Source organism: Crocodylus porosus, unplaced genomic scaffold (genome assembly GCF_001723895.1).
Source record: "Crocodylus porosus isolate Cpor-Errol unplaced genomic scaffold, CroPor_comp1, whole genome shotgun sequence".
Taxonomy (NCBI): domain Eukaryota; kingdom Metazoa; phylum Chordata; order Crocodylia; family Crocodylidae; genus Crocodylus; species Crocodylus porosus.
In genome coordinates, this window is record NW_017728906.1 from 73,899,620 (window position 1) to 73,925,633 (window position 26,014).

Here is a 26,014-nt window from a genome sequence, read left to right on the forward strand (position 1 = left end):
GTCTCATGAGGTGTGTAGCCTATGCAATTTTTGTTGGTCCTTTGCTTTTCTAATTACTGTTTGGCTGTTGCTCCAATTGCTTCTGAAAACATGCACAGTTTTGCAGTAGAGTGATGAATACAAGAAAAATATCATCATAAAGGCCCAGTTCTTCATTTGTACCTAAGGAACACTCAGGGCTACTAAGGTTTGAAGACTGCAAACATGTCTTGAGCCAATATTGTGTTTTCCCCTTTATTCTGGGGCCATTCTGATTGCCAGCCACTCTGCAAAGCATATCAGATGCCAACCCACTCTGATGCCAAGCTTCTCTACTTTCAATTTATACCCTCTGCCTGTATGCTTTATGATGCATTATGATAGCTAAGATAGGATACATATTCAGCACAAGTCATATGGAAACTAGTAATACTGATCTGAACCTTGACATTCCTCCTTCATAGGGTTAAAGTAGTTTTAAGGCTGATCTATTGTATGCTGGACTAAAATAACTGTAAAAAACCAAAATGCAGCCCAGAATTGGCATGGCAGCGACTACATGCCCTTTTCTCCAGTCATGTCACTTTCTGTGCTATAATTGCTTCACAAAAGGTGTCTAGCATACATGCCCATTTTCCAGCTTTATGCCATATGACTGTAGTTAGTTGATACTTTTCTTGGATGGGCGATCTTCTATGGGTGGAGATGCTACCAAGAGAGAAAAGGGCAAAGCTACTGAGATGCAGTACCAACTTGATACACTAGATAGTAAATCCCCAGTTGAATCCCTTTATTCCTTGACATATACCGTTCAGTTTCTTTACACTGGAGTGTGACTTGATACCTATTGAAATAAAGTTTTGTATTTGACAATTTAAATGGAATGAGTTGTGGGCACTGGGATTAATACATTCTGACTGACTATCTAATGGTCTTTTTCTAATTGAAACAAATGACTAATCTCAGCAAGACCTCATTCCCAGTTAATTTCATTTACCAGAGATAAAACTATTAGTTTTACTGCTATTAGTTTCTAAGTACTTTTTATGCAAGGAAGCAAATATCAGCATTTCAAAGGAGAAACAAGATTGTAGTGATCACCAAGTGCAATAAATACAGCATTCTATCAATAAGATGAACGAAGAACAATGTGAAGTTTACTGTCGAGCAGTAGGCATGGGAGACTGCTCCTGCCTTAGTCAAGGGGGGCACGTGCCCCCCTAGCAACCAGTCAGATACCGGAGGGCAGGGTGTTCCTCCACAGCCAGTCTTGCCGACAAAGGGGGGAGTTCCCTGCAGCAAAATGTACCAACTGGTAAGTAGCTGCGCTGCTCCCAAAACCAGCCACAGTGGTTACAGAAGCAGTAGTGGCCTACATCCGGCCCTCACTCTCCCCAGCTGGCACTCACGGGGGGACACTGGCACTCCCGCCTGCCCCCCCAGCCCATCTCCTGAGCAGGGAGCGCGGCCTGACAGGGAGTGCATCGTGCATGTGTCACCACTGGCAGTAGGCAAGCTCTGAAGTCTTTTAATGTAACTATTTATAAAATGGTGGGCGCATCTACACAGAGTGCTATGTCACCATAGCAATGATTTGCATTGCCATAGCTCATCACTACATTGATGTAGCATCTAAAAATAACCGTGTACTAATAGTGGGTACTGCACAGTACCAAATGTACAGTCCTGAGCACATGTAGATGTGCCCTGAGTGACCATCTACAGATTACTAACTCCTTCAGTCTTCATCATTAGGGAACATCTTTACACTTTTATCTTTACAAGGACAGCCTTAGGAATAAAGTACAGAGCTAAGAGGTAAAATATTTATTTCCTATTCTACTCTTAGGTACCATTAATGGGTAACTTAGATTTGTTTACTTTAGTTATTGGGTGCCAAAAGCAGAGATAGTGTGTTCCTTGTTCCTATATACTGTCTAGATTTTATTTTGATGAGTTCTTTACAAATGAAGATGGATTGTGTGAACTAGGTATATATGATGTGAAATTTCTTTTTTTATTATAAGTAATGTTTCTTATAGCATCTAATTGTTTTAGCTTGCTTCTTTAAAAGGTAATTTAAAACACAATATTCAACTGTTATCTAATAAACTATTTACAGTGTAAAGCTAAGTTTATCCTTGGGCTGTTTGGTTAAATAGCAATCTGGAAGGTAATGCTTTAGCCAAAATCTGCCCAATTTGAATTTTTATGAGTTTTTTCAATTCAAATGTAGGGACTTCATGAACCTAATTCACATGGTTCATAATCAGTAGGACTATTTATGAAGTTTAGGTACTGTTAGTAAGATGACACAGAACACAAACAGAAATGTAGCTCCCCATGGTAACTCAGAATGCTTTGCAAGTACAATAACCCCCCCCCCCAGGATGAAAAAGAAGTTTACTGTTGCTTGGGATGGGGGCAGGAAGGAGGGGTTGGGAGGGGGGGAAGGATTTTGCTGCTGCCTGAGAGTCTGCCTCCAGTTTCCCCTAGCAATGGTCCCTCCTCTGTCCCAGCCTGTCCCTATTTTCAGAATGGGAGGGGGAAAGGAAGCAGAGGGAACACATTCTAGGGGGTTCCCCAGCCAGCGCCGGAGGCTGGTATGGGTGAACTGGAGCCTCCCCCACCAATACACCAGCCCCAATACACCTGTCCCACCCTCTAGCAGGGGCTGAAAACATCCCAGACCGTACTCCCTCTGCTCCCTGTTCTGCTCACATTCTGAAAACAGCTCAGAGGCTTGTAGGCAGGCAGGCAGATACACATTACAGAAGACACTCTGTTTTGAAATCTCTTCATGTGAACCCTCATGCAATGAGGGTTCAGATTTTCAAATGATCAGCCATTTTTTAAGCTGTCTGCAGCCATGGACTTGTGTTTGGTCATGGCTATAGACTACTTTCTGTGGCCAGATATGGTGAAAATTACCACATCTGTCTGCACCCAAAACCTGCCAAGCTCAAGCTTTCCAGCTCAAGAACTGTGGATAGTGCCCATAAAATGATCTCCTGCCATCCACCTTGTCTGAGATACATCTCATTTCTGCTGTTATTCTAAGAGTATTTTGCACTGAATGAGGCAGATTTAAAAACACTTTAATATGTTGAGTGCACACTCTCCTGGTGCATTCATTAAGAAGACTATATTGTGAAAATACCTCTGAAAATTGGGTGGAGTAATTCTGTTAACTTCATCATTAAATGTCTGTTTACACCTATTGAGGTACTACCTACTTTTTAGAAAACTTCAGTGAAAGTGAATAAAAAATGTTGCTAAAGGCATTATATTGACATTTTTCTGCCTCTAGCCAATGAATGTTTTAAATAGACATAGGGGAAGCAGGAAAATCTCAATCAGTCTTTGTATACCTAAGTCCAAGATTTCCTCAGTCTTAACTTAAAAAGAGCTTATCATGGAGAGCTATAGTGAAAACAATATAAAACTAGACTAAAAGACTTTCTAACCAATTCTGTTGTGTTATGTAGCTTAAGGTGCTGTTCTTTCTGGACAATAGGACCTAGGTTTTTTGTTCACTACAAATTTGTTATGGACTTGACTTCATACCTACAGCTGGTCAGTCTCATTCCCCCAAAGGCAAACACAACCTCTGTGTCAGTGGGTAAAAGTAATATGAAGCAATCCATATGAACAAGATAAGAACAAACTTCCTCAACCCAAATACTGATTCTTCAATGAAAGTTGTGGTTCCCAGGCAGTGCTTGGAATTGTGATTTGTCTGCAAAGTCAGTGGCAAACTCATCACATCGAACCGAAAAAGACTCAGTTTCCTCTGAATACATGCCAGAGTTAAATCCTAGCATGGACAAAGTCTGAATTAAGAATATACTTCTGTAGTTAAGACAAGGTCCTAGTGTCGGAGATTACTAGTGTAGGATTTACATAAAATCAAGGCCTGGGTAATGCAGCACAGTCTGTAGCTATTATTCTAGCCCCATTTGTGAGGATTTGCATTTCTGGATATTGCTTGATCCATTGCCCATGGTCCTCTGCCACAAGACTATGCATGGCAGACTGCAAAACCAACATACTGCCCATGAGATGACAGCTTCTATTGAAGTCCTTCCATGCATGGGATAAGTCTGTTTAGAGGTGAGGGCTACTGATGCCATAGTGAGACTTAATCCGCTTATTTTCACCAGACTTATACTTTCCATTAGACTGGTGAAATCCATTAAGCTTGCCTGGACATTTCCTAGAGAAATGTTCTTCCCCTACTTACCCCCAATAAAGTACAAAAAAGATTGTCAGAGTTTAGCCCGGGATTAAAGTGAAAATAGTCTACAGAATAAGACACCAAAGGAAACACTTCATTTCATGTCTAAACACAGGTGGCATTTTGAGTTCAGTAATAAAATCAAGCATTTTTGAAGTAGTGTGTGGAAGATTCACACACAAACGCCATTAAAGAAAATGAAGGTACAGCTCTATATATATATACCTTTGCTCATTGCTTTGAAAATGCCCTTCTTTAGCATTTTAGAGCATGTTAAAAAGCATAGACTCTTGAATTTTATTTTTACTACCTGTGTCATGCTTGTGTCAACTAATGCAGGTTAATTTTTGTGAGAATTTTGACTGCCAAACAAATTGCGACAGATTGGGTATGTGGAAGAGGCATATAGGCACAAGCCGTATAAAACCAGACGTATAAACCAAATTTACAGAAATACTTCCGTGTCTTAGGAGAAGCAGAAAAAAAGAGACCAGAAAACAGTGGCTTGTTTATTTTCTCCAGTTTTCCTAATGGTTAATTTCTCCCCGTGGTATCTTGGCTGTTCAATGTGTGTTATTAAGTCGGGCACTTGTCTTTATGTAAGACCCAAGTCCTGAGCTCATAAATGGAACAGCCATTAGAAAGTCTGCAAGCACATATTAAACAACATGGATAGTTCATTTGAAGTGAGGACATATTCATGATTTCAAAATATACCTTCTCTTTACCCTTTCAAATAACTTACACAGCAATTGGCCATATTTATAAGTAAAAATAAGTAGTATTTCCTGTGTGTGAAAACTTTTATTATTACTACATTTTAGAATTATTCTTTCTTGTGAAGGAGAATTCAATTATGTCTCTATTTTTAAATTTTCATTCATTCATATTATTTCAAATCCTGGAAAGTCAATACAATTTGCTAAGGCAGATTATTATTTTTTTTAAATAAAATAAAATTTCTTTTATGATATATAATTCTTCCCAGTTCAGCCCAGGATATTTCACACTGCCCATTACCATATGCATTTAGGGAAAAGAAAGTGAGCTCATAACCAAATACAGTAGGTCTACTGTGTCCACATTTATCCTAAGGAGCAGAACAAGAAACATGGTTCAAAAGGCCAGAAGCCCTATTAAAGGACCCTCAGCATCTAGGGAGCACAACAGAAAGTCCCTTTGGCTGTGTCCACATGAGCATGGATGTTTGGTTCGCTTGGGACAGCTAGCACTGGGCTGGTCTCATTAGCCTTACCTGGGGTCCTGCAGGATTTGTGGGGCTGCAGCAGTGGCGATCCTGCTGCTCAGAGCCTGGCCAACAGCCGGAGCGTGGCTCCCATCAGCCACGCTCCAGTTTTGAGCAGTGCACGCTGCCCCCAAGTGCACCACTTCACTTTCTTTTTGCACAGGTTTTTTTGACCCCTGGATATCAAGTGGTAAAACCAAACCAAAACAAAAAAACCCTGCGCTGCTCCTTTGCAGCACGGAAAACAGCTGAGTGTTCAGTATGTGGCACCACAGATGTGTCTGCGACACCATGCGATTCCACATTTTTAAACAAATTAATAGAGTGTTATTTATGATCACTACTAGTGAACAGGATTTCTTGAGATTGTTGCATTCCTCACGACAAGTGAGTAGTTATTTGCTCACCAGGTGCAATCATTGCAAGGGCCTTGGTTTGAAAATATTTAGACTAAATGAAGCTTTAACTGTTGAAGAAAGCCTGTGTATCATCATTCCATATATTTTCTTAGAAGACTACTATTCTGCCTGTTCATAGTTGGACTTAATGCTGGAATTTCAAATATCATTGCCGGTACCTATGAAGATGGGTCAGTAGGGACACAGTCACAAAAAAGATAAACGTGGAATTCCAGATCAGTTGGTAGTATCTCACTATTTGAGCTCTTCATTCGAGGTAGTGATCAGGGAAAACAACAAGTATGCAGTTTTGAAGGACACTTCACAGCTAAAAATTGGGCTTTCAGGCAGTTTTCAAACTGATTTGATATGGATTTGGCCTTGGGGTTCCAATTTGAGATAAAGAATAGGTTTTTCTGCAGTAATATATTGCTGTGTAATATCATGTGGGAAGTTGCATAGGAAAATTCCACAGTATGTTATTACCGTAGTGATTGATTTAAAAATAATAAGGAATGAATTCATGGGAATAAAATGAATGCAGTTACTTCAGAATTACAGCTATCTTAGTGATTTTGTTTTCCTGTAAGACTGAGTCTGTGACATGGTGGACTTTATTTACAATATTTAACTTGCTCTTTTTTTCCTGTATAGTTCCAAAATGTATTTTATTTTGTTTAATTTTTGGTGCTTCAGTACAGTAAATTCAGTGCTTATAAATAAAGCAGGTTGATACTTCTGAGAAGGAAAATCTTCTGCTTGTCTGCAGAAGTGATATAGAGTGGACAGCAGTGATGAAAATTTCCACAACTATACTCAAATTCTTCTCACTTGTCCACTGATGTAAAATCCAGGGTAACTTCAGTGAAGCCAATGACATGCTTAGCATTTAAAATTCAGAATCACATCATAATTTGCCCAGCATCCATGCCAATGCATCTGCCTTGATTCAGAGAAACTACCTCTATGTAGAGTGGTAGCTTATTCTCCATAAATGATCAGACCCATCACCCACCAGAATTGGTGCCAATTATGGTTAGTGGCTCTCTCAGTATAAATTTCATTCTCTAGAATTTCATTTCACACAAACCACTATACAGCTGTCAGATTTGCTCAGTATCAGCCTAGAATATGCCTTTATGCTTTGTATTCCTTTAATAACTCACTGAAGTATTTATGCACATGGGATAGATTTTCAGCTAAAGTGGTGCTGTGCCAGGCTCAGCAAAGTGGGAGAGGTCATCGGGGCTAGGGACAGACATTCAAAAAGCCTCAGCCTGAATTGATTCAATCTTTGCAGGTTAGTCTAACCTGCCTAAGCTAAATCAGTTTTGTAACTGCACACACATCCCAGAAATGCAGCCACATGCCTTCAGTGGCTCAGGCTAGAAGCCAGGAGGCACTAAAGCAGCCCTCCCTTCCCTTGTATAGGGCTGAGCTGAGGGGGGTATGGCCAGGCCCCATCAGGACACTGGGATTAAGGAGCCCCTCCCCTCCCACTTGATAACAGAGCAGTTATTACAGGGGCAGGCAATTATTTCAGGAGGAGGGCTGCTTACCGAGTTTTGGCAAGCTGTCAAGGGCCGCATGGGTAGTCCACCTCTTGACAGGTGCCCCACTGCCTGGTTGTCATCTTGTGACCTGAAATCTTGCCTGCTAACTCGTGACCTTTGCCAGCCAAAGTCCTTGCCCCCACAAGTATTCCTTTCAGTAAGGGGTTTTGCCATCTCCGAACTAGAAAAATACCAAATTATATTCCAAAAAGCAAACATCTACAGCATTCATTACTTTGATTTCAAAAAATATTTTTGTCCTGGTTTACGTGTATTTGTGTAGTGTACACAGAGGTGATTGCACAATAGGTTAAAATCAAGTTTTACTCTTGTATATCATGGCAGATGTGTATAGGTTTGTGGGGCACTCTGGGTGTATGGGTATGTGGGGTGTGGGTGTGTATGGGGCTTGGGGGCTGTGTGTGTGAGGGGAGGGTGGCTGAGGTACATGAGGGGGTGTGGGTATGGGGGTCTGGGTGTATGGCAGTGCAAGGGAGGTGTGGGTGCATGTGTATGGTGGGGTGTGCATGTGGGACTCACCCTATGAACATACACATACACACACTGCCCCTGTCTGCAACCCCCTCACAAACACTCTGCCTCTGCCTGCACACACACAAACACACACACTGCCCTTGCCTGCATGCATATATACACACGGCCCCTGCCTACATACATACACACTCTGTTCCTCCCTGCACACACACACAGCATCATCATTTTCACCATTTTCAGGCCCCTTTTCTGTCCGGGCCTCAGGAGCAACCTCAGGATTTCCATAATTTGGAAGTAGCTTCGAATAAGGAACATCATACTTAGCCCCATACCACTTTTTGTTTGTCCACGCCTTTTGGCACAGGTTGGAAGGGGTTTTGTGGAGATGATTATGCTACCTCTACACCACCAAGAAAGTCTCTCTTTACAATAAAAAATCCACAAAATATCCACAAGATATGTATTCACTGAACCATCAGAGCTGTACAAAAATGACAGAATATAATTGTGAAAATTCAGTATATTCACTATAAATGATAATGAAACAGAAACACCACCCAAACTTTTCCACTTTATTTTGATGACCATTTAGATACATTTCTATTTATTATTTTTAACAGTAGAGAAGTGAGATACTGTATTTATTTGTAAGTTCCATACTATAATACATCACATCATAAAGGCTCTTAATTATCCCTATCCTTTACTATGGAATGATATGGGCAACTACCATTTCTATTGCTTATTAAATCATAATTTAAAAGAAAAGGTCCACTCACGTCAAGAAGTTTGTTTCATAGTCTGGCATCTTCCTATGCCTTTAAATGTAAGAAACTTTGTTTACTATGCTCAGCTTAAGTTACTTCATCCTTTTCATTAACGGTACTGGAAAAACTGCAAACTTCCATGTTCTAGCTGAACCCAAACCCCAAGGTGTTTACCTAGAGTATTTTTTGAGAAGTGGCATGGGATAAGACAGAAAATATTCACAATGTATTTAAAAGGGTTGCCTGGATTTTTGAACAGTGAATACCTAATGTAAATCCCCATTTTGGTTTTTTTGGGAATATTTAGCAACTCTTTAATATACCCCTCTGAAATCTGCCCACTGGCCTATCAAGAAAGAGCCAACCTACTTTAGTTTTTCTCTGCAAACAGATCATCTCTTGCATGGATTTCCTAAAAATGAATCTGGTATTCAAAGCATGAAGGGATACATATCCTCATCAAGAAAAGAAATATTTATTCATTCATTTTGTGTCATATGGGGCTGCCACTTTGCCTTGATGATTAGTTTTTAAATTAAGAAAATTTGCTCTTGCAGTTAATGAGGATCAGCAGAGAACTATGGAAACAAAAAATCTTCATTTGTTAAACATCAGATATTCATTGATTGCAGTTTCAGTCAGTCACCTTTTAGTACATTTGGAAGGAATTCAAAGTTACAAAGATCAACCAGCTTTAGCTAGATGCTGCTAGAGGAGCTAAAATGTGTTTGGGCTCTGAATATTAATTACCCTGCTGTTTTAAAGGTTAGAACAGTCACTTTCTCCCGGGGAGGTCATAGTTCTGATTTAATAAAGGCTTAATTATAGAATATTATAGAACATTGCAATGAACTGCATCAACAAAACCAGTGAGTGGGTTATTCTTTCTTTGACAAACCTAAAAAAGGATAATAAAGGGAAGTGAAAAAGAGAACAACACCTCTGCTGAAAAAACTTGTTCGGTCAATTATGAATTAATAGGTTTTTCTTCAGTGTAAAATGGAGCACAGAAGATAGTACTACTATTATAACTACTGTGCTTGTCACTTCTAAAGAAGGTTTTATATAAAAGCTACATAAAAGGACATATTTTAGCAGTAAGATTATGATTCATTTTCTAGTAAATTACAGCAACTCTTTCGTGATGAATGCAGGTGCTTCTAAAACACTTGTTGGCATTAAATACTAATTAGTAATTGCTAATTAAATATGAAAAAGGGCTTGTGGTGGAAGATAGTACATTTCACTTAATCATGGCTAATCTTGCATGTAGAAATATATATCACATTAATTCAAGTTATATATCCCATATTTAAAGATTGCCCTTCACTTGATGTAACATCATTCCCAAGGATTTGATGTGATTTTGCTTTTAAACTTTGGAGTAGATTTTGCATACGTGCTTGGGGAATTTATCATCGAACATAATGAGTGGCATTCAAGGGCCATGACTTTAAACATGGTTCTAGCTAATTTCTTCTCTTTCTCTCTCCCATGTTTAAATATTTCTAGAGATTTTTAAATTGTCTTTGGAGCCCTAAAATAATAACCAAGGCCAGTACCAAGACATTTGTACTCCCTTGCAAAGCAGTCAAAAGGGACATGATTCCATGCTTTTTATTTTTATTTTTTTGTAAGGGGCAAAATGTACTCCACAGAGCACACACAGCTTTATGTCATACTAACATGACCCTAAGTTGCCGAGTGAATGTCACACAATCATTTCAATCATTCATTGGCAATTGATTGCCAGTGTCCTGTGACTTTGGTTTGGCTGCATCATGTGAAATGGACCTAGTAATTAGCTAAGAAATGCCCAAAAGTTCCTTCTTTTTTCAGCGGGGGCAGCTTGACTGGATGAGCAACTGTAAGTAGTGTCTAAATCAATATCGGCTGTTTAAAAACTTTCCACCTGTTATCAGGTATCGCCGCTAGAATTCTGACCTCCTGTTGTCTGGTAGTCTAAGGACGGGAAAGATTAATAAGAAGTAAAATACATGACTATCCATTATAATTTGGAAATAGTTCATGGTCTAGTGTCTGAATTGCCCAGTCAGCATGGCATTAAAATGCTTTAGGTGAGCGGGCTTGAAAAGATAGAACTAATCTTATCCATGCTCTTCAGTTGCTGTTGTTCTAATTTGCAAGACAAGCTGTAAACATGTCGTGCTTCATTTCTAAAATCTTATAACTACAGTATAGAGGACAAAAATTAACAAAAATAGCTTTTCATGTACTTTCCAAGGAAAGAAAATAAACCTGCTTTGTTCAGTTGAAATCTGAATGCCAAGGTTTGAATCGCTGGAGACTTACTGCTATATTTTTAATAAATATGCTTTGTAGAATTTGATCTAGTAGTGTTTTTCAAAGGACTTTTGTTATTGTGGGTTTTTTTCCTATAATTATAGAATCATAGGAAAGTAGGTCTGGATGGCCTCATGTGGCCTCATGAGGTCTTTTAGTCCAGCCCTTTGCTCAAGGCAGGATTATCCCTGACTAAACCATCCCAGCCAAGTGTTTGTCTGGTCTTGAAAATTTCCAGGGATGGACATTGCGCAACATTTCTAGGTAGCCTGTTCAAATTGTTGATCATGCTTATTGTCAAAAAGTTCCTCCTGATCTCCAAACTAAATTTCCCCTGCTGAATATTGAGGCCATTTTTCCTAGTACTGTCTGTCCCCTTTCATCACAGAGGAAAGCCCACCTCCATCCTTTCTGCAATCACCCTTCAGGTATTTGAAAACTTTTATCAAATCCCTCTTCAGTCTTGTCTTTTTCAGACAAAACAACTTGATTTTTTTCAGGCTTTTTTCATAAGTCTTATCTCTCTGGCCCTTGGTTATTTTTGCTATTCTGCACTGGACTCTTTCCAAGCTGTCCACATGTCACAAAGTGTGGGGACCAAACCTGGACACATGTGTAAGTGTCCCCACTGTACAAAGATTTGTATAATTGTAGAGCTGTTGCATGAAACAATATTTTTGACCAAGCCAAACAACATCTAAGTATGCAAGGAATCATTGTCCTTAGTAAAAGAACTGCTGTTCTAATTCTCACTGGGTGTGTCTACACATGCCCCTGACTACACATTTGGTACTGCACAGTCATTTAGCACTTGATTTTAATAAGAACAAATTACTGATGGAAGAGACAATGGGGAATTTTGTCAGAAATGTAACATGTTAGATTCTCTAGGACACTTTTTATTTAGCAAGTACTAATGACTGTTCAGTCCCCAGCACAGTCCTGCTGGTGCATGGTTATTTTTAGATGCTATGTCACCAGTAGTGCATGGTTATTTTTAGACATTATGTAGCATCAGGATCAGTTTGTCCCTGCCGACACTACGTCACCATAGTGACAAGCTACCATGACATAGTTCATGGCTATGGTAATGTAGCCTCTTGAGTAGACACACTGTGTATTATGTCTGTATCAAATAGAAAGTGTCTCTGCATTCGTTTTTGGAATATCATTCATATACAGAGTTATAAAAATTTTAAAACCTTCTTCAGTGTTCATTGCTTCTCTGATAGACATTTCATCTGAGAGGGAATAATGATTTTTCATTGATAAACATGGCTCATTCTACCGGAAAAATGTAGAAAATGCAAAATGATATTTATTGCTTACAGACATTGGAGTAGGACTTGAACCTTTCAAAAAAGAAAGTGAAAAAAGAAAAGAAGGGGCTATGTTCTGTTAATGTGTGAATACCCTAGAACTAATCATCTGGATGGTAAGATAAAATTGTCTTCTTTTGCCTTACAGGTTTTCTAAGTACTGGTGACCAAGCTGCAAAAGGCAATTACGGATTGCTTGACCAAATCCAAGCTTTACGATGGATTGAAGAAAATATTGGATCTTTTGGAGGAGATCCAAAAAGAGTTACTATTTTTGGTTCCGGAGCAGGAGCTTCCTGTGTTAGTCTACTGACCCTGTCTCACTATTCAGAAGGTAATCATCTTCTAGCAAAGTAAATATGGTCCTGCTACAATAAAGGTGAAATAAATCCCTTTGAAGCTAATGCTTTTTTTAAAACACTGAAGTTCTGGTAAGTGGCAGTATCAAGTGAATTATTTAACATTAGCAAATCAAATTAAATAAATAGTGGCCAGGTTTATGGCCCCATTTTAGTAACCCTAAATTGTGCATCTTATTGTATTGAACAGTCAAATTTCACATTTAAGTTAGAGGTTTAAATAAAAAATCTTCTAGAGAATCTAATGTGTCACATTTCTTCCAGATTCCCTATTGCCTTTTCCATCAGTAATTTGTCCTTATTAAAATAAACAGGGTACTGCATTTTTATTTGCAATACACCACTCTCCGTACTTCAGTTATATGTTTTAATGTCTTAACTCATGCACGTCTTGTTCCAAAAGAACTAATCCTTATATAGGGAAGCTGATCCTTCTGTTCATATGTGAAAAAATTTCCTGTTGGCTATATGAATTTGATATGCAAGACTTTTGCCTCGGATTGTAGATGCAACAATATACAGCACAAATACCGGTTGCTTTTCATAAAGATTTCAGTAGGTAAGACCACTGATAAGCAGACATAGGAAAAGATGCCATTTCTTTAGAACAGCAGACTGTTTTATGCCCCTTTGCTCATCCAACAATATTAATTGTATTGAAACACCAGAAGAGGTATGTTATGATGGTAGAAAGTAGCAGGAACTATCAGAACAAACACATGTTATATGGAACTCCCATAAATCATTCCTGACAATTTCATTTATTGATACAAATAGGGTATAACAAGTAATTCTGAGTAAACTCTTCTGAAAAGCAAACAGATGGAATGATACAAATCTTAACTAATCACAACATTGAAAATTCATAATGTGCAGTAAGTAATGATTGCACAGTGTATTGATCATAGCTTTCACTATGCTTCAAGACATTTGAAGTGTTTTGTATCTATCTTAGGCGTGTATGGGACACATATCATCACAGTATTTAAGTGTTTTGTACACTGTACACACATGATGGTCCAAAGTATTTTGGTCTGAATATACAAATAATCATTTCATTGTCCCCACCAGGAGAAAAGAAACAGATGGGGCAGATTCACTGTTATGCTCCAACTCCTTTCTACACTCTGGTGACACAAAGCAGCCTTAAATTGAGGACTATTATTGCTTTGTGTGTTGGAGCATAGAAAGACAAGCAAAACAGCAATGAACCTGGTCCAACATTTTTTATTCCCTTCAGAAAAAAAATGCAAATATATTCTAATTTATCAAGAGTCAATGATAACCCCAAAATATTAAGCAATTAATGAAAAATGTTGCCAGAACAAAAATCAAGTTATTTTAATTGGTTTTGTCAGACCACTTTTTTGGTTCAAATTATACAATGCTTGGTTTCTATATAAGAGTGTAATTGTCCTTTGACCTTTAAAATAGGGATAGCATATTTATGTAAATAATCTACATGGAGAAAGGGATACAATTGCTTGTAGTTGCTACTCCTTTAAAGTTGATATTTGAAAGGTTTACCAGTGTGCTAAAACTAGATGTTCATTAAAGGAATAAGAAAATTGCAAAAACTGTGTTTTGTTCAGGAAACAGTTCTTTAAGATTCATTTTATATCTGTGATGCTCACGAATCAGTCAGATTTTAATTACTGTCTTATTAAAAGCTACTACAAAAAGAAAGATCTGAGTGGAAAATGAACGGAAATGTAAGTTGAAGTACAGGAATATGCATCCTTTAGCTATCATAGAATCAAAATATTACTTGCTCAATAAAAGTTTCTTTGTTTTTTTAATAATTTGATTTGCATTTTAACAATTTGCACCTGCAGGCTTGTTCCAAAAGGCAATCATACAGAGTGGAACAGCCCTGTCCAGCTGGGCAGTGAACTACCAGCCTGCCAAGTACACTCGGATATTGGCAGACAAAGTGGGCTGCGACATGCTGGATACCACTGACTTAGTTGAATGCCTTCGGAATAAGAACTACAAAGAACTCATTCAGCAGACCATCACTCCAGCCACGTACCACATTGCTTTTGGGCCTGTGATAGATGGGGATGTGATTCCTGATGACCCTCAGATTTTAATGGAACAGGGGGAATTTCTTAACTATGACATAATGTTAGGTGTGAACCAAGGGGAAGGCTTAAAATTTGTGGATGGAATTGTGGACAATGAAGATGGTGTTTCCCCAAATGACTTTGATTTTTCTGTCTCCAATTTTGTGGACAATTTGTATGGTTATCCAGAAGGAAAAGATACGCTGCGGGAGACCATTAAGTTCATGTATACTGACTGGGCAGATAAAGAAAACCCTGAAACAAGAAGAAAGACCCTGGTAGCTCTCTTTACTGACCACCAGTGGGTTGCCCCAGCTGTTGCTACTGCTGACCTGCATGCCCAGTATGGCTCTCCAACATATTTCTATGCGTTTTATCATCACTGCCAAAGTGAAATGAAACCAAGCTGGGCAGATTCAGCACATGGTGATGAAGTCCCTTATGTGTTTGGCATTCCCATGATTGGTCCTACGGAATTGTTTAATTGCAACTTCTCCAAGAATGATGTCATGCTCAGTGCTGTAGTTATGACATACTGGACAAACTTCGCCAAGACTGGGTATGTTTATTTCTAACAGCCTTTTCACTTCGTATGATAATTTTGAAATATGAAATATTTTACAGCAATATTTTACAGTATCTTTTAAAACTAGTGTTTCCTCTATTAAGCTATTTCCTTTCGCAAGCTGTGTGAGAAAAATGATGCACTGCAGTTTTCATGAAAAATGGCTGCAGTTGTTTTAAAAAGTATCCTTGAGAGTAAAGACTTGAGCAACGAAATTAAATAAGTTTATTACGCCAAGAAATCTGTGGTGCAGATCATACATAACCAGAGGATTACATAATGGCCGTCATAAAGAGAAGGTTGTGAAGAGAAGATATATTTGGAAAGATGGACATTAGGGACTTTGCTTTCCCTAGAAATTAGAATCGGAATTAAATGAAGACTTCACTAATCAAAAAAGGCTCTTACACTAAATCTATAACAGCTTAAAATAAAAATGTTAAAAAATTGCCAGTTAACTGAAACATAGGGGGGCATCAATGTTGTGCAAATACTGCACTTGTACATAATGTAGACAGAACCTTCAAAGTAGCTTAATCAAAGAAGGCTATTAGCAAATTCTGCGTGCAAAATCTTTTTTTTCCATAGCATTCCTCTAAACAATATTGCAGTATTTTACTTGAGCAGCAAGGGTTTTTTGTTAACCTTGAGACTTTGGTACTGAATTAATATAAAGATACCAACAGCACTGAGAGGCTGTAAATCTTTCCAATGAACATTTAATGGCAGGATTGGGCTCTTGAAACTGCAGCTCTACTGCAGTGCAGTGAATAGTATGCAGCAATATAAGTAAAATTCAGAGCCGCCTAGTGTTGTAGCACTCAGGGGTTTAGCAGCTCTCACTGACTTTAATGAATCCTAATGACATTCTGGAAAAGGAGATTTTTCCATCTTAGCAAAATGATGTGGAGCATGAATTGAGTTAAAAAATAAAATGCTGCATATAAGCCACTTTTATTGGGTATAGACAACATGCAGCCTTTTGTGGAATGTTCTTTACAAGCAGGCTTTTCTCTTTTCATAAATTGTGCAGAATTGTGGTAAAAGGGAATAGATGATGGAATATTTAAGATGCAGTTAGTAATGAGAAATCATTGACCCCTGGATGGACAAACTGGTTGTGGAAGGCTGACTTAACTGATTGTGTGATTATACATGGTGGTTGGCTGCACTGCCAGTGGGCTGCATTGCATAAACTGTGACAACAATAAGAAAAAAAATATTTTCCCTATTACAATGTTTTTATTATAAAACCTCCCACCTACATATGTAAATTCAGATCCTTAAAAAAATACTGAACAGGAATAATTATGCAGAATACAAGATCTCTGCTGTGCAGTTTTTCAAATTATTTTGTTATTCTTGAAGAATGCTAACAAGTCAGAATTTTTGTCTATTTAGGGCTTATGTGAGCTCCTCATAGCCCCATCTGTCACCATTACTCATTTCATGCAGGTTCCAGGTGCTGCTGCTAGAAAGCTAATTTCAGCAAGATATGATTACCATTGCCCAGTCCTCTGGGTGGGGACCTACAATTGTATTACACCACCTAAAAACAGCATATATGCTCTAGAAGTTTCATTAATCATTTCAAAGAATCCAATTGCTAACACATTTAGTAAATAGAGTTGATACTGAAATATAACAAAGTTCTTATCATGAAATATACTGTTTTGCAAGCTGTCTGAAAAATGGATTAGAACAAAAGCCCTGAAACTGTAAAATCCCAATCGTCCTAAACAATGGATGTTTTTTGTTTTGTTTTGTCTTGCTTCTTTTAACTGAAACCCAGCATATCTCTAATTAATTCATCCTTTAATACAAGAAATTCCCTGGGGGATAAATGGAATTATAAGGTTCCAGTATTATATTTGTTCTGGACCTCCAGTAGATTCAATTGAAATAATAAAAAAAAGAGGAAGTGGCAGGAAAAATAGCTTTTCAGACTGTAAAACCTGAAATATGGGTTATATTGAGGACTTATTTTCAGTAACTAGTTTCTACCCACCCACATGCATTTTGACTCCATATGTACCGTGAGACGTACAACATCAGAAACAGCCAGTTCATTTTATACGGGTGGGGGGGTTCTTTCATTTTTTTTATTATTGTTTTGCTACTTTATTTTGATACTGTTTGGGGTTATTCTATCTGTGCCCAAAACAATACAGATTCTGTTCCCTGAGGCTAGGTACAGACTTTAAAAAAACCTGAGGTAGAATCAGTCTAACTTACAGGTTTTTCTATAGGCAGCATGGTTTAGATTGGTAGCAAACAGAGCACATTTGCCTTTTGGTGGGAGGGGCAAATCTTTAGACAAGGTTGTGCTATTTTTAAACCAGTCTATATATGACAAACTTGTGTTCTTTTACAGGTATAGACTGGTTTTGTTTGACAAACATGAGTTCTGTTATAGGGATAGACCAGCTTTGTATAACAAACTTCTGTTCTATTGTGGTATATAAACTGGTTTCAAATAATTTATATCAGTAAAAGTGTAATGTCTGTACCTGGTCTGTGAGACCATAACATTCTTAAGGTTCTCTGCACCATACCTGTAAATATAAGACTGTAGGCTTTTTGTTTGTTTGTTTTAATACCACTGACACTATTCCTTGATGAGTCTCACATTGAGACGGCGTCCAGAACCTTTTACAATTGCTGTTCAGTCAATGAGTTGTTCTGATACGTCTAATTGACACACACCTCTTGCTGCTAAGAGCTGTACATTGTTTAATGTGCCCACTACCAAGGCAAGGTTTGGAGGACAGATCAGTGCCATAAAGGGACTAGGTGTCACAAGCACAGAAAAATCACAATACTTGTAATGTGTTTTACTCTGAAGTCAGTAACAGAAGCTAGAAAGTAAGACGTGATAAATAAAGGGTGTGTACAGCCATTATATGTAGATTTAAATACCCAATCACATAGGCATTCAGAGGGGTTAAATCAGGCAAAAAATAACACAGCGACCTAATCTGAGTAGATGCACTGGCTTAGATCAATATTGGGTTAACTCAGTTTAAGGAAGGTTTAAACCAACCTTGCAAATGCCTTCATGTATTCACTGGCTGGGAAAACCCAGTTGCTTGCCAGAGCCCTGGGGCTATGCTAATCCTACCTTCACAACCATGACTGGGCTATTTTTAGACCCCTACCCAATGATCAGCAGGGATCATGGTTTTCTCTGATTAAAAAAATAATCCGCATACTGTTTTTTGTGCATGTGTGTGTATTAGTAGTGTTTCATTTTATTATCTTGGTCACTCAATCTAGTCACAAGAAGCCTTTGTACATGCCACAAGAAAATCCCCTTTTGCACCACTTTAATGGTATTGCTGCTTGTACGTTCAGTGGTGTATTCTGCTTTAATGGCGTTGCTGTTTGCGCTTTCGGCAGCGTATTCTGTTTTAAATGACTTGGGTATGTAGCAAGATAAAACACCTCTGAGGTGTTTTAGTTTGCTACCTAACAAAGTGCAACACAATGCATGGGGTGCTGGAAGCCAATGTGCTTGGGGCTTCGCAGGCCCCATGGAGCTTAGGGGCTGTGGGACCCAGCAGCAGCCCATGCAGGCAGGCTCGCCTGAATTAAAACAAAAAAAAAAGCAACCAGCCTGATCTTTTTTTTTTTCTCCCTGGAGCCTGTCTGCCTACCTGAGCTGTGTGGGAGCCTGGTGCTTCCTTCCATGGCTGCAGTGCCCGCCAGGATCACCTGGGTTGGTGCCAGCAGGTAGGTACCACCTGGGCAGCCCCCCGTGCAGCTCAGGGACCACTTGACCCACTGGCAGCTCATCCCCCCTCCCCACCATTGAAGAGGCAGGTAAGGATTGGGCCCCCATCCTTATGTACACTCCACAGGGGTTTAGTTTGGTTTAATTCTTCCTAAATTGAAGCGATATTTTAAAAAACCCAACATTTCAATTTAGGGAGAACTAAACCGAATTAAACCCCCGTGGCATGTACAAACAGCCAAAAGCTCTTACCTATTAATAGTTGCTTCTTAAAAGTAGGGAAAAATTCATTGAACAATATGTATGAGAAGCAACATTTTGGGAATCATAGTGATATATTACAGCAATTTAGAAGACAGTATATGAAAATAGCAATCGAAGTTAAACTTTCATTAAGAGGTACTTCTGGGGCTCCATGTGCTGCTTTATACAATCAAATTCCCATTAAGTTTAGCAGGATTTTTATTGGTTCAAGAAATCAGGTAGCTCCTGAAGGCTTTTTTCACAACTTCCCATTATGGAAAGGAGAGAGGGACAAGAAACATTTTTTGAATTTCCCTGAGGTCATTTATTTTTTTTGGACTGTGGCATTGCAAGAAATGCTTTGGAGAACAGCAAGAAAGACCTGCAACCATGACATCACTTAGGTGTACCCCATGGCTTGACAACAGATCTAAGAAGGCATGGCTTTTCATGCGACAGGAACTTCAGCAGGGGAGGTTGGGTACCGAGTCAAAATCTCTCCATAACAAACACTACCATGTGAGCTACAGAGCATTGTGGCAATTATAAATAGGAATTGAAATATTTAAGATGTACTTGGCAATAAGAAATTATTGAGTCTGGGGTGAAAAAGTAGTGGGACATCCTTAGTTCCTGCCTGGGATACTTATCTATTGGGAAAGAGTGCGAGCAGAGGCTGCAAAATGATACTGGTTTTATCTTCTCTCATATTATAGACATTACCTTCCCTGACCCTTCACCAGTCCCTTTGCAGTCATATCTATCAGGCCCAGCCTTGCGAAAATAATGCCCCGTTTGTATTTTGACCCATTCCCACTCTCCCAATTAGTAATGCTGCTGTAGACAGAGGCAGGTTGGCAGGGGAGTGGGGCCTGACAGGGAAATAGAGCAGCATGGTACATCAGGCCTCCACTGACTTTTAAACAAATACTTATTTTAATTAACCTGTGAGGGTTAAATTGCCTGACACTTTCCATTTCACAGTCCTATTCCAGTTGCTTGTAACAACTACAGGATATTTTCTCAGGAATCCTTATAGGATTCATTTGGAAGAATAAATAATCCCAAATATAATTGTTATTCCTATCTTCTTTTAAGGTACTGAGCGCTTCCACCCTGCATATAACAAATCCAGGTAGGAGACAGTGAAGGTATCCCTGGGTGTAGCTGCTCTCAAGCTCCCTCTTTCCATCATGCCTGAGAATGATGGTAGCTTCATGGCCTCCTTTCTGTGTTTGACACATACAGAGTAGGAGTGGGTGGGCAGGCTCCATTCTGAACAGCTCCCTCAAGAACATTGCAGAAGCAATATAGAAAATTCCTAAGTGATTGTGTTATTGTGAAGTGGTTGCACAGGGAAATGAGAGGAAAAACCGTAAAGAAAAATCTGTAGCATTCTTTCACACCCACATGCAGAAAAGATGATTGTTGAAAGGAAGGAGACCATTTTATGCCAGTCTAGCAACAAATAATCTATTTTTTCCAGAGCATGTGCAGCTACAAAAGTGCCACTTAATATTAATGCCAGAAATACCATTTTATTATCCAGCAGTCAGAGAGACAACAAAAAAATGAAAGATATGCAGAACCCAAAATTGTATTTTTTTACAAGTTTAGTATGATAAGTACCATTTAATGCATCCCTGAAAGCAGCTAGATAAGTAGCATTTCAGCAGGATTATGTAGACCTCAGTGAAAGATTGTAGGATTTATATTATTAAATGTTCATTCCACTGATGGTATTGCAACAATAGAGACATTGTGAAGTGTCTTTGGTATAGAACCTCATTTAGCTTCTACATCAGATAGAGATTTGGCCTGTGTATATCTTGCATTTTGGTTTTGAAACAACCTCTATTTCATTGCAATATAAGTATTGCAATATATTCATTCCAGGACACTTTAGAAAAGACCTGTAATCAATACTTTAAGGAGACACGTGCACATCAAAAGCTGTGAGCTAAGCATCAGTGAACTGTAGTATATAAACAGTACATAAGGGAAATATATATGAGTAGTGTGACTAAGGGTGGAGGGTAACTGAGGTAGCAGCTCTAGGTGCTGATTTTGGGAAGCAGAAAGGTGATGCAAAAATAACAGTCATTTATGCTGATGGCTGGCTACCTATGAGCCACCAGCAGTTTAGGAACTGCCGCTGTTCTGATCACTACCATATTCCAGAGTGTAGAGCTGTCCTGTTTCATCACTGAGGCTACAAAAAGATGCCAAATTTATTATGGAATAAACCATTTTATCCTGGGACATCTTTGCCTGTTACCCCAGAATATATCCTATAAAGGTTCATGGAATAAGAAGTACTAACAGTTTATATCAGGATGTCCCAAAGTGCATGTGAGTGCTTGTTCCAAGGTTGCATGATTGGTTCAGTGGCAACCCCCTCACCCCGAGATGTGCATTCAACCACTCCCTGAACCCTTACTCATAGCCCTTTAGAAGGGCTATATCTGTACATACTGATCCCAGGATAGTTCCAGAATAACTTGTCCAAGGATAAATGCAACATCTGACTGGGAGAGATCACTCTCACGTATAGAAAGTTGGTAGAGAAATAGTGGCTAAAAACCCTCAGATTTCACTTTCTGCACAGATATATGGTTTATGAGTCAGCACCTTTTAGAAAAAGGACAGTTGAAATGAGGTATCATTCACACGTATTGAGGATACCTGGGTGAGAAACTGTGGGGCATTTCTGGTGCAGATGCAATTTAAAGTAAATTATTTTTAAAATGCATAAGCAGAGAATATGCATTCATGACTAATAACTGTCTTCCTGCAATCATATGAAAGAAGATTATGTTATTTTAGCTAATGGGGAGTAATATATGTCCCTGTAAGTACGTCTGCATGAGACACTATGTCACCATAGCAATGAGCTATGATAACATAGCATTGGCAAGCACTAACCATGACACCACTGCTACTGCACAGTAGCTCATTGCTACTGCACGGCAAGGTTGGAAATAACCCGTGCACCACCAGGACTGTGCAGTACCGGCGGGAACTGTGAGGTCATTTAGTACTTACTTAGCAACCATGCAGTCCTAAATTACTACACAGTACTGACTGTACAGTGGGGCTCATGTGTAGACGTGACCAGAGAGCCTTGACTGAAGGAAGTACAGACATGCAGCAAATCATTATAAATTATGTTATTATATTAAATGCACCTTTTCCTAAAAGTTTTCCTTGTTCCAAAATTGCATGTTCATGTAATTTCTAGGGCCTAAAAGATGAGCTGAGAGATAACATTCCAAAAACATAAAATAGTAAATGACAACTGAAAGCTTGAGACCAGGAAATGGCTGACCACAGAGGAAAAGCTGACCATATAAAGAAGTGTGAGCTATGGGTCTAGATTCAACTTCTTTGCTAGGCACCTAAAAATCACTTAGTTGAATTCAGGCCCCTAAGTTCCAAGGAGCAAAATGGCCCATGGCCAGCAGCCATAAAAGGCTCTCTGTAGTACAGTGGTTATGCTGAATCTGTGGGATGAAAGATTCCCAGGTTATATCCAGACAAGCAGGAAAGTTTATTTTCCCAGGAATAAGTAGCAGTGGCAAACCTTGGCATGGCAGGCTACCCTGAGTGGCATAGGGAAGGCTTTACCTGGAGTCTTGCGGGGCCTCTGGGATCTACAGCCATGGCACTCCTGCAGCAGAAAGCCTGGCCAGCAGCCGGAGTGTGGCTCCAGTTACCCAGGCTCTGGTTCTGGGCAGCACATGCTGCTGCCCCATGCACCGCCCCACTTTTTTTGGTGTGGGTTTTTTGTGGGATTTTGTTCCCCCAGGGTCAAAAAAATACCCCCTGGAATACAAAATAGCAGCATGGGGAATGCCTGCTTACGGAGTGTGTTGCACATCCTGCACATCCATGCTTGTCTGGATGAATCCCCAGGGTCTGCTTTTTGCACCCATTACTACTTACGTATTTGGTATTAAACAGACATTAGTTAAAAACATAAATAACCATAAAGCACCCATGCTGTGAAGGAGGGTTCCCATTTGCTTTTTCTCCTTGCCCAAGAGTTCTAGTACCACTGACTTCCCACTGAATGAGCTTTAACAAGAGATGCGAGGAGTGCTATTACTTATCTTGGAGGCTAAGGCATTCCCCCTAGGGCATGTGAGATATGGATTTAAATTCTGTCAGAACACTGACGGCTTTAGAACCAGATCTTCCACTTCTTAGACAAATACTTTGATCACTAAATATTGGTCAATAGGGGATACCATCTTCTCTTTTGTCAAGACTTGGCAGTCAGAATTACCTGTCTTTAGGAAGTCACTACACAACTATCTCAAAAGTGGTACTTGGTGCTGTGAGGAGGAATAGGAGTCACAGAATGGATAAGTGAATGTCAGAATGATTTCAGAAACACTTCTGTGATTTAGCATTCTATTTGCTACCTCTAGGTTCATTTCATTGTTCTTTTGAAAACACCGAATTGCTCCCAATTGTCTGTATAGAGTATCTAAACACCCAAGCCCGAACTGTTCTTTAGGCACCTATAGGTTTAATTAGGTCCTTTTGTACTGCCCTCCAGAGACAAATGCTCAAATGTTTGATGGAACAATGCTTAAATTAAAACATACGCCAATCCTGTTGGACTCCTCACCTTGCTGTATAGTAATGCTATAAAAAAAAAATTGCCCAACTGAATTTTCCTCCAGTCCATGTTCTCAGAAACTGTATTCATGATGGTGTAACATAAAACATTCTCACAATGCTGACAAAACCTTGTTAAATAATGATATTTTATCCCAAGGAAACAGAAACACTTACATAACTGCTTGACAGATTAGGAGCTCACCTCTTAGTGCTAATTACCTAAGAAGGTAACTACGGCATGGTAGCATTTTTCTGGGGCAAACTTCTGTGAACTTTCCAAGGACTTTCTAGGTATTTGAATATCTCCCCACATTCAATGAATAGGAAAGTGGATGGGAGGTGATGGAACACCATAAAGTATCCTTACCTTCAAGTATATGGGACAGCTTCACAAAGTTGGTTTCTGATAAGTAGCTGTGTGGAGCTCATGAAAAGTATTTTTATATCAACAAAGGTAAGGACCAGAAAGTGAGGCCAACCCCAGCCTTGATTCTTCATGGGGTGTACTCAAGACTTCAGTAGGAATTGAGGGCTCTTATCACTGCTAGGAGTTTGGTGCTTAATTTTTACCAGAGAATTTCACTGTGGATTTTGTTTCTCAAGCACAACTAACTTACATGTGTTGACTTAATTTCATGAACCTTTTGCAATTACACTGCTGAACACAGGGCAAGGTTTTTAGAGCTATACATTGGAACAGCATGTTCTTAAGCAGTGGGTAGAAAATATGTGATGGATTCCCTTCTACAGCTGTTCCAGGCTTTTGAGTTCCTGACAAGGAAAAATGACTTGTGCTCTCATAATCTGTATGAGTTTATCTTGGTTTTACAATTTTTGTCTCATGTCCAAAAGTACTGTAGTAGATACATTTTATAAAGCCAGTGCCTTGTCTGGATTTTCCAAATTCTCCTCTGTATTCTTTGAGAACAAAAGAATTACTTTTATTTCATTTTCAAATATACACTGGAATCTCTCAAATTGACAGCATATTGAAATATGTTGCAGTTTTGCTTGGAAAGGGATAGAACTTCAGCTTCAGTCAGGGTATAACAATTAAAACTTTTTTTTTCTTCAAGCCATATACAGAATTTAGATTATGGATACTACCTAGAAGAATAAAATTAAAGCACTGCTTCTGGAATCCCCAGATTAAAACTTCACAAAATAGCAACAGTGTGCTATAGAATAATATCTAAAGGAAAATAGAATTATACTCCCATAAAAAAGATATATATACACACACACACAAACACACACATATCTTCACATATATATATTTAATTTAACTTCATTTAATTCAAAGGAATATTCCCACAGGTAAACAGGTAAAGGTAAGTATCTACAGTTTATTAAAGTTAATTCACTAATCTATCCTTACAACTAAGAAATGACTCTTTATTAAGAACAAAGAAACTGTAAGAACAGTTAACCAAGCTTGTGTCCAATTAAACAGGAAAAAATAATTTAAAAACCCTTTTCAAACTGTAATATTGGACCAGAAAATTCCCAAATCATTGATAAATGCATTATTGGCAGAAAAGGAAGAGATTAGAATCATTTTAAGAAGAAATAAAGTAATACTTATTGGAATGTAGAGAAGAAATATCAGTTTAATGCAGAAAATATACATTATATACTTCAGTATGATATACTGCAAAGTAGAATATGTCTTGCTGGAGGAAAAGTTCAGAAACCTCTAAGAAATGAAATGGCAAACTAGATGCTATTGTTAGATATATTTCAAAGGAAGGAATATTTACAAAGGGTATGCATAGATTCAACTTATTTTTCCTTTAATTTTAGTTTCCCACTGCTGTTTTAATCATAGAATCATAGAAGTAGGGTTGGAAGGGACCTTGTAGATCTTCAAGTCTGACCCCCCACCTGGGCAGGAGAAAAAACTGGGCTCCAATGATCCCAGCCAGGTAGGCATCAAGCCTCTTCTTAAAGACCCCCAGGGTAGGAGCCAGCACAACTTCCCTTGGAAGTTGGTTCCAGATCCAAGCCGCCCTGACTGTGAAGTAGTTCTTATGGATGTCTAATCTAAACCTACTCTCCAACAACTTGTGGCTGTTATTCCTTGTTATGCCAGGGAGGTCTAGAGGAAACAAGGTCTCTCCC

At 38.8% G+C, this 26,014-nt stretch overlaps 1 protein-coding gene across 5 annotated transcripts in view; it reads left to right on the forward strand.

Annotated features, from left to right (window-relative positions):
* The window catches only part of NLGN4X (neuroligin 4, X-linked), a 284,512-nt gene that overhangs the window by 253,351 nt on the left and 5,147 nt on the right, over nt 1-26,014 (forward strand). For all 5 annotated transcript variants that reach the window (XM_019529359.1, XM_019529363.1, XM_019529362.1 and 2 more), the window contains 2 exons: nt 12,447-12,632; nt 14,493-15,282. In XM_019529359.1, the coding sequence (XP_019384904.1) occupies nt 12,447-12,632; nt 14,493-15,282 (976 nt within the window). The remainder of the gene's footprint in view (nt 1-12,446; nt 12,633-14,492; nt 15,283-26,014) is intronic.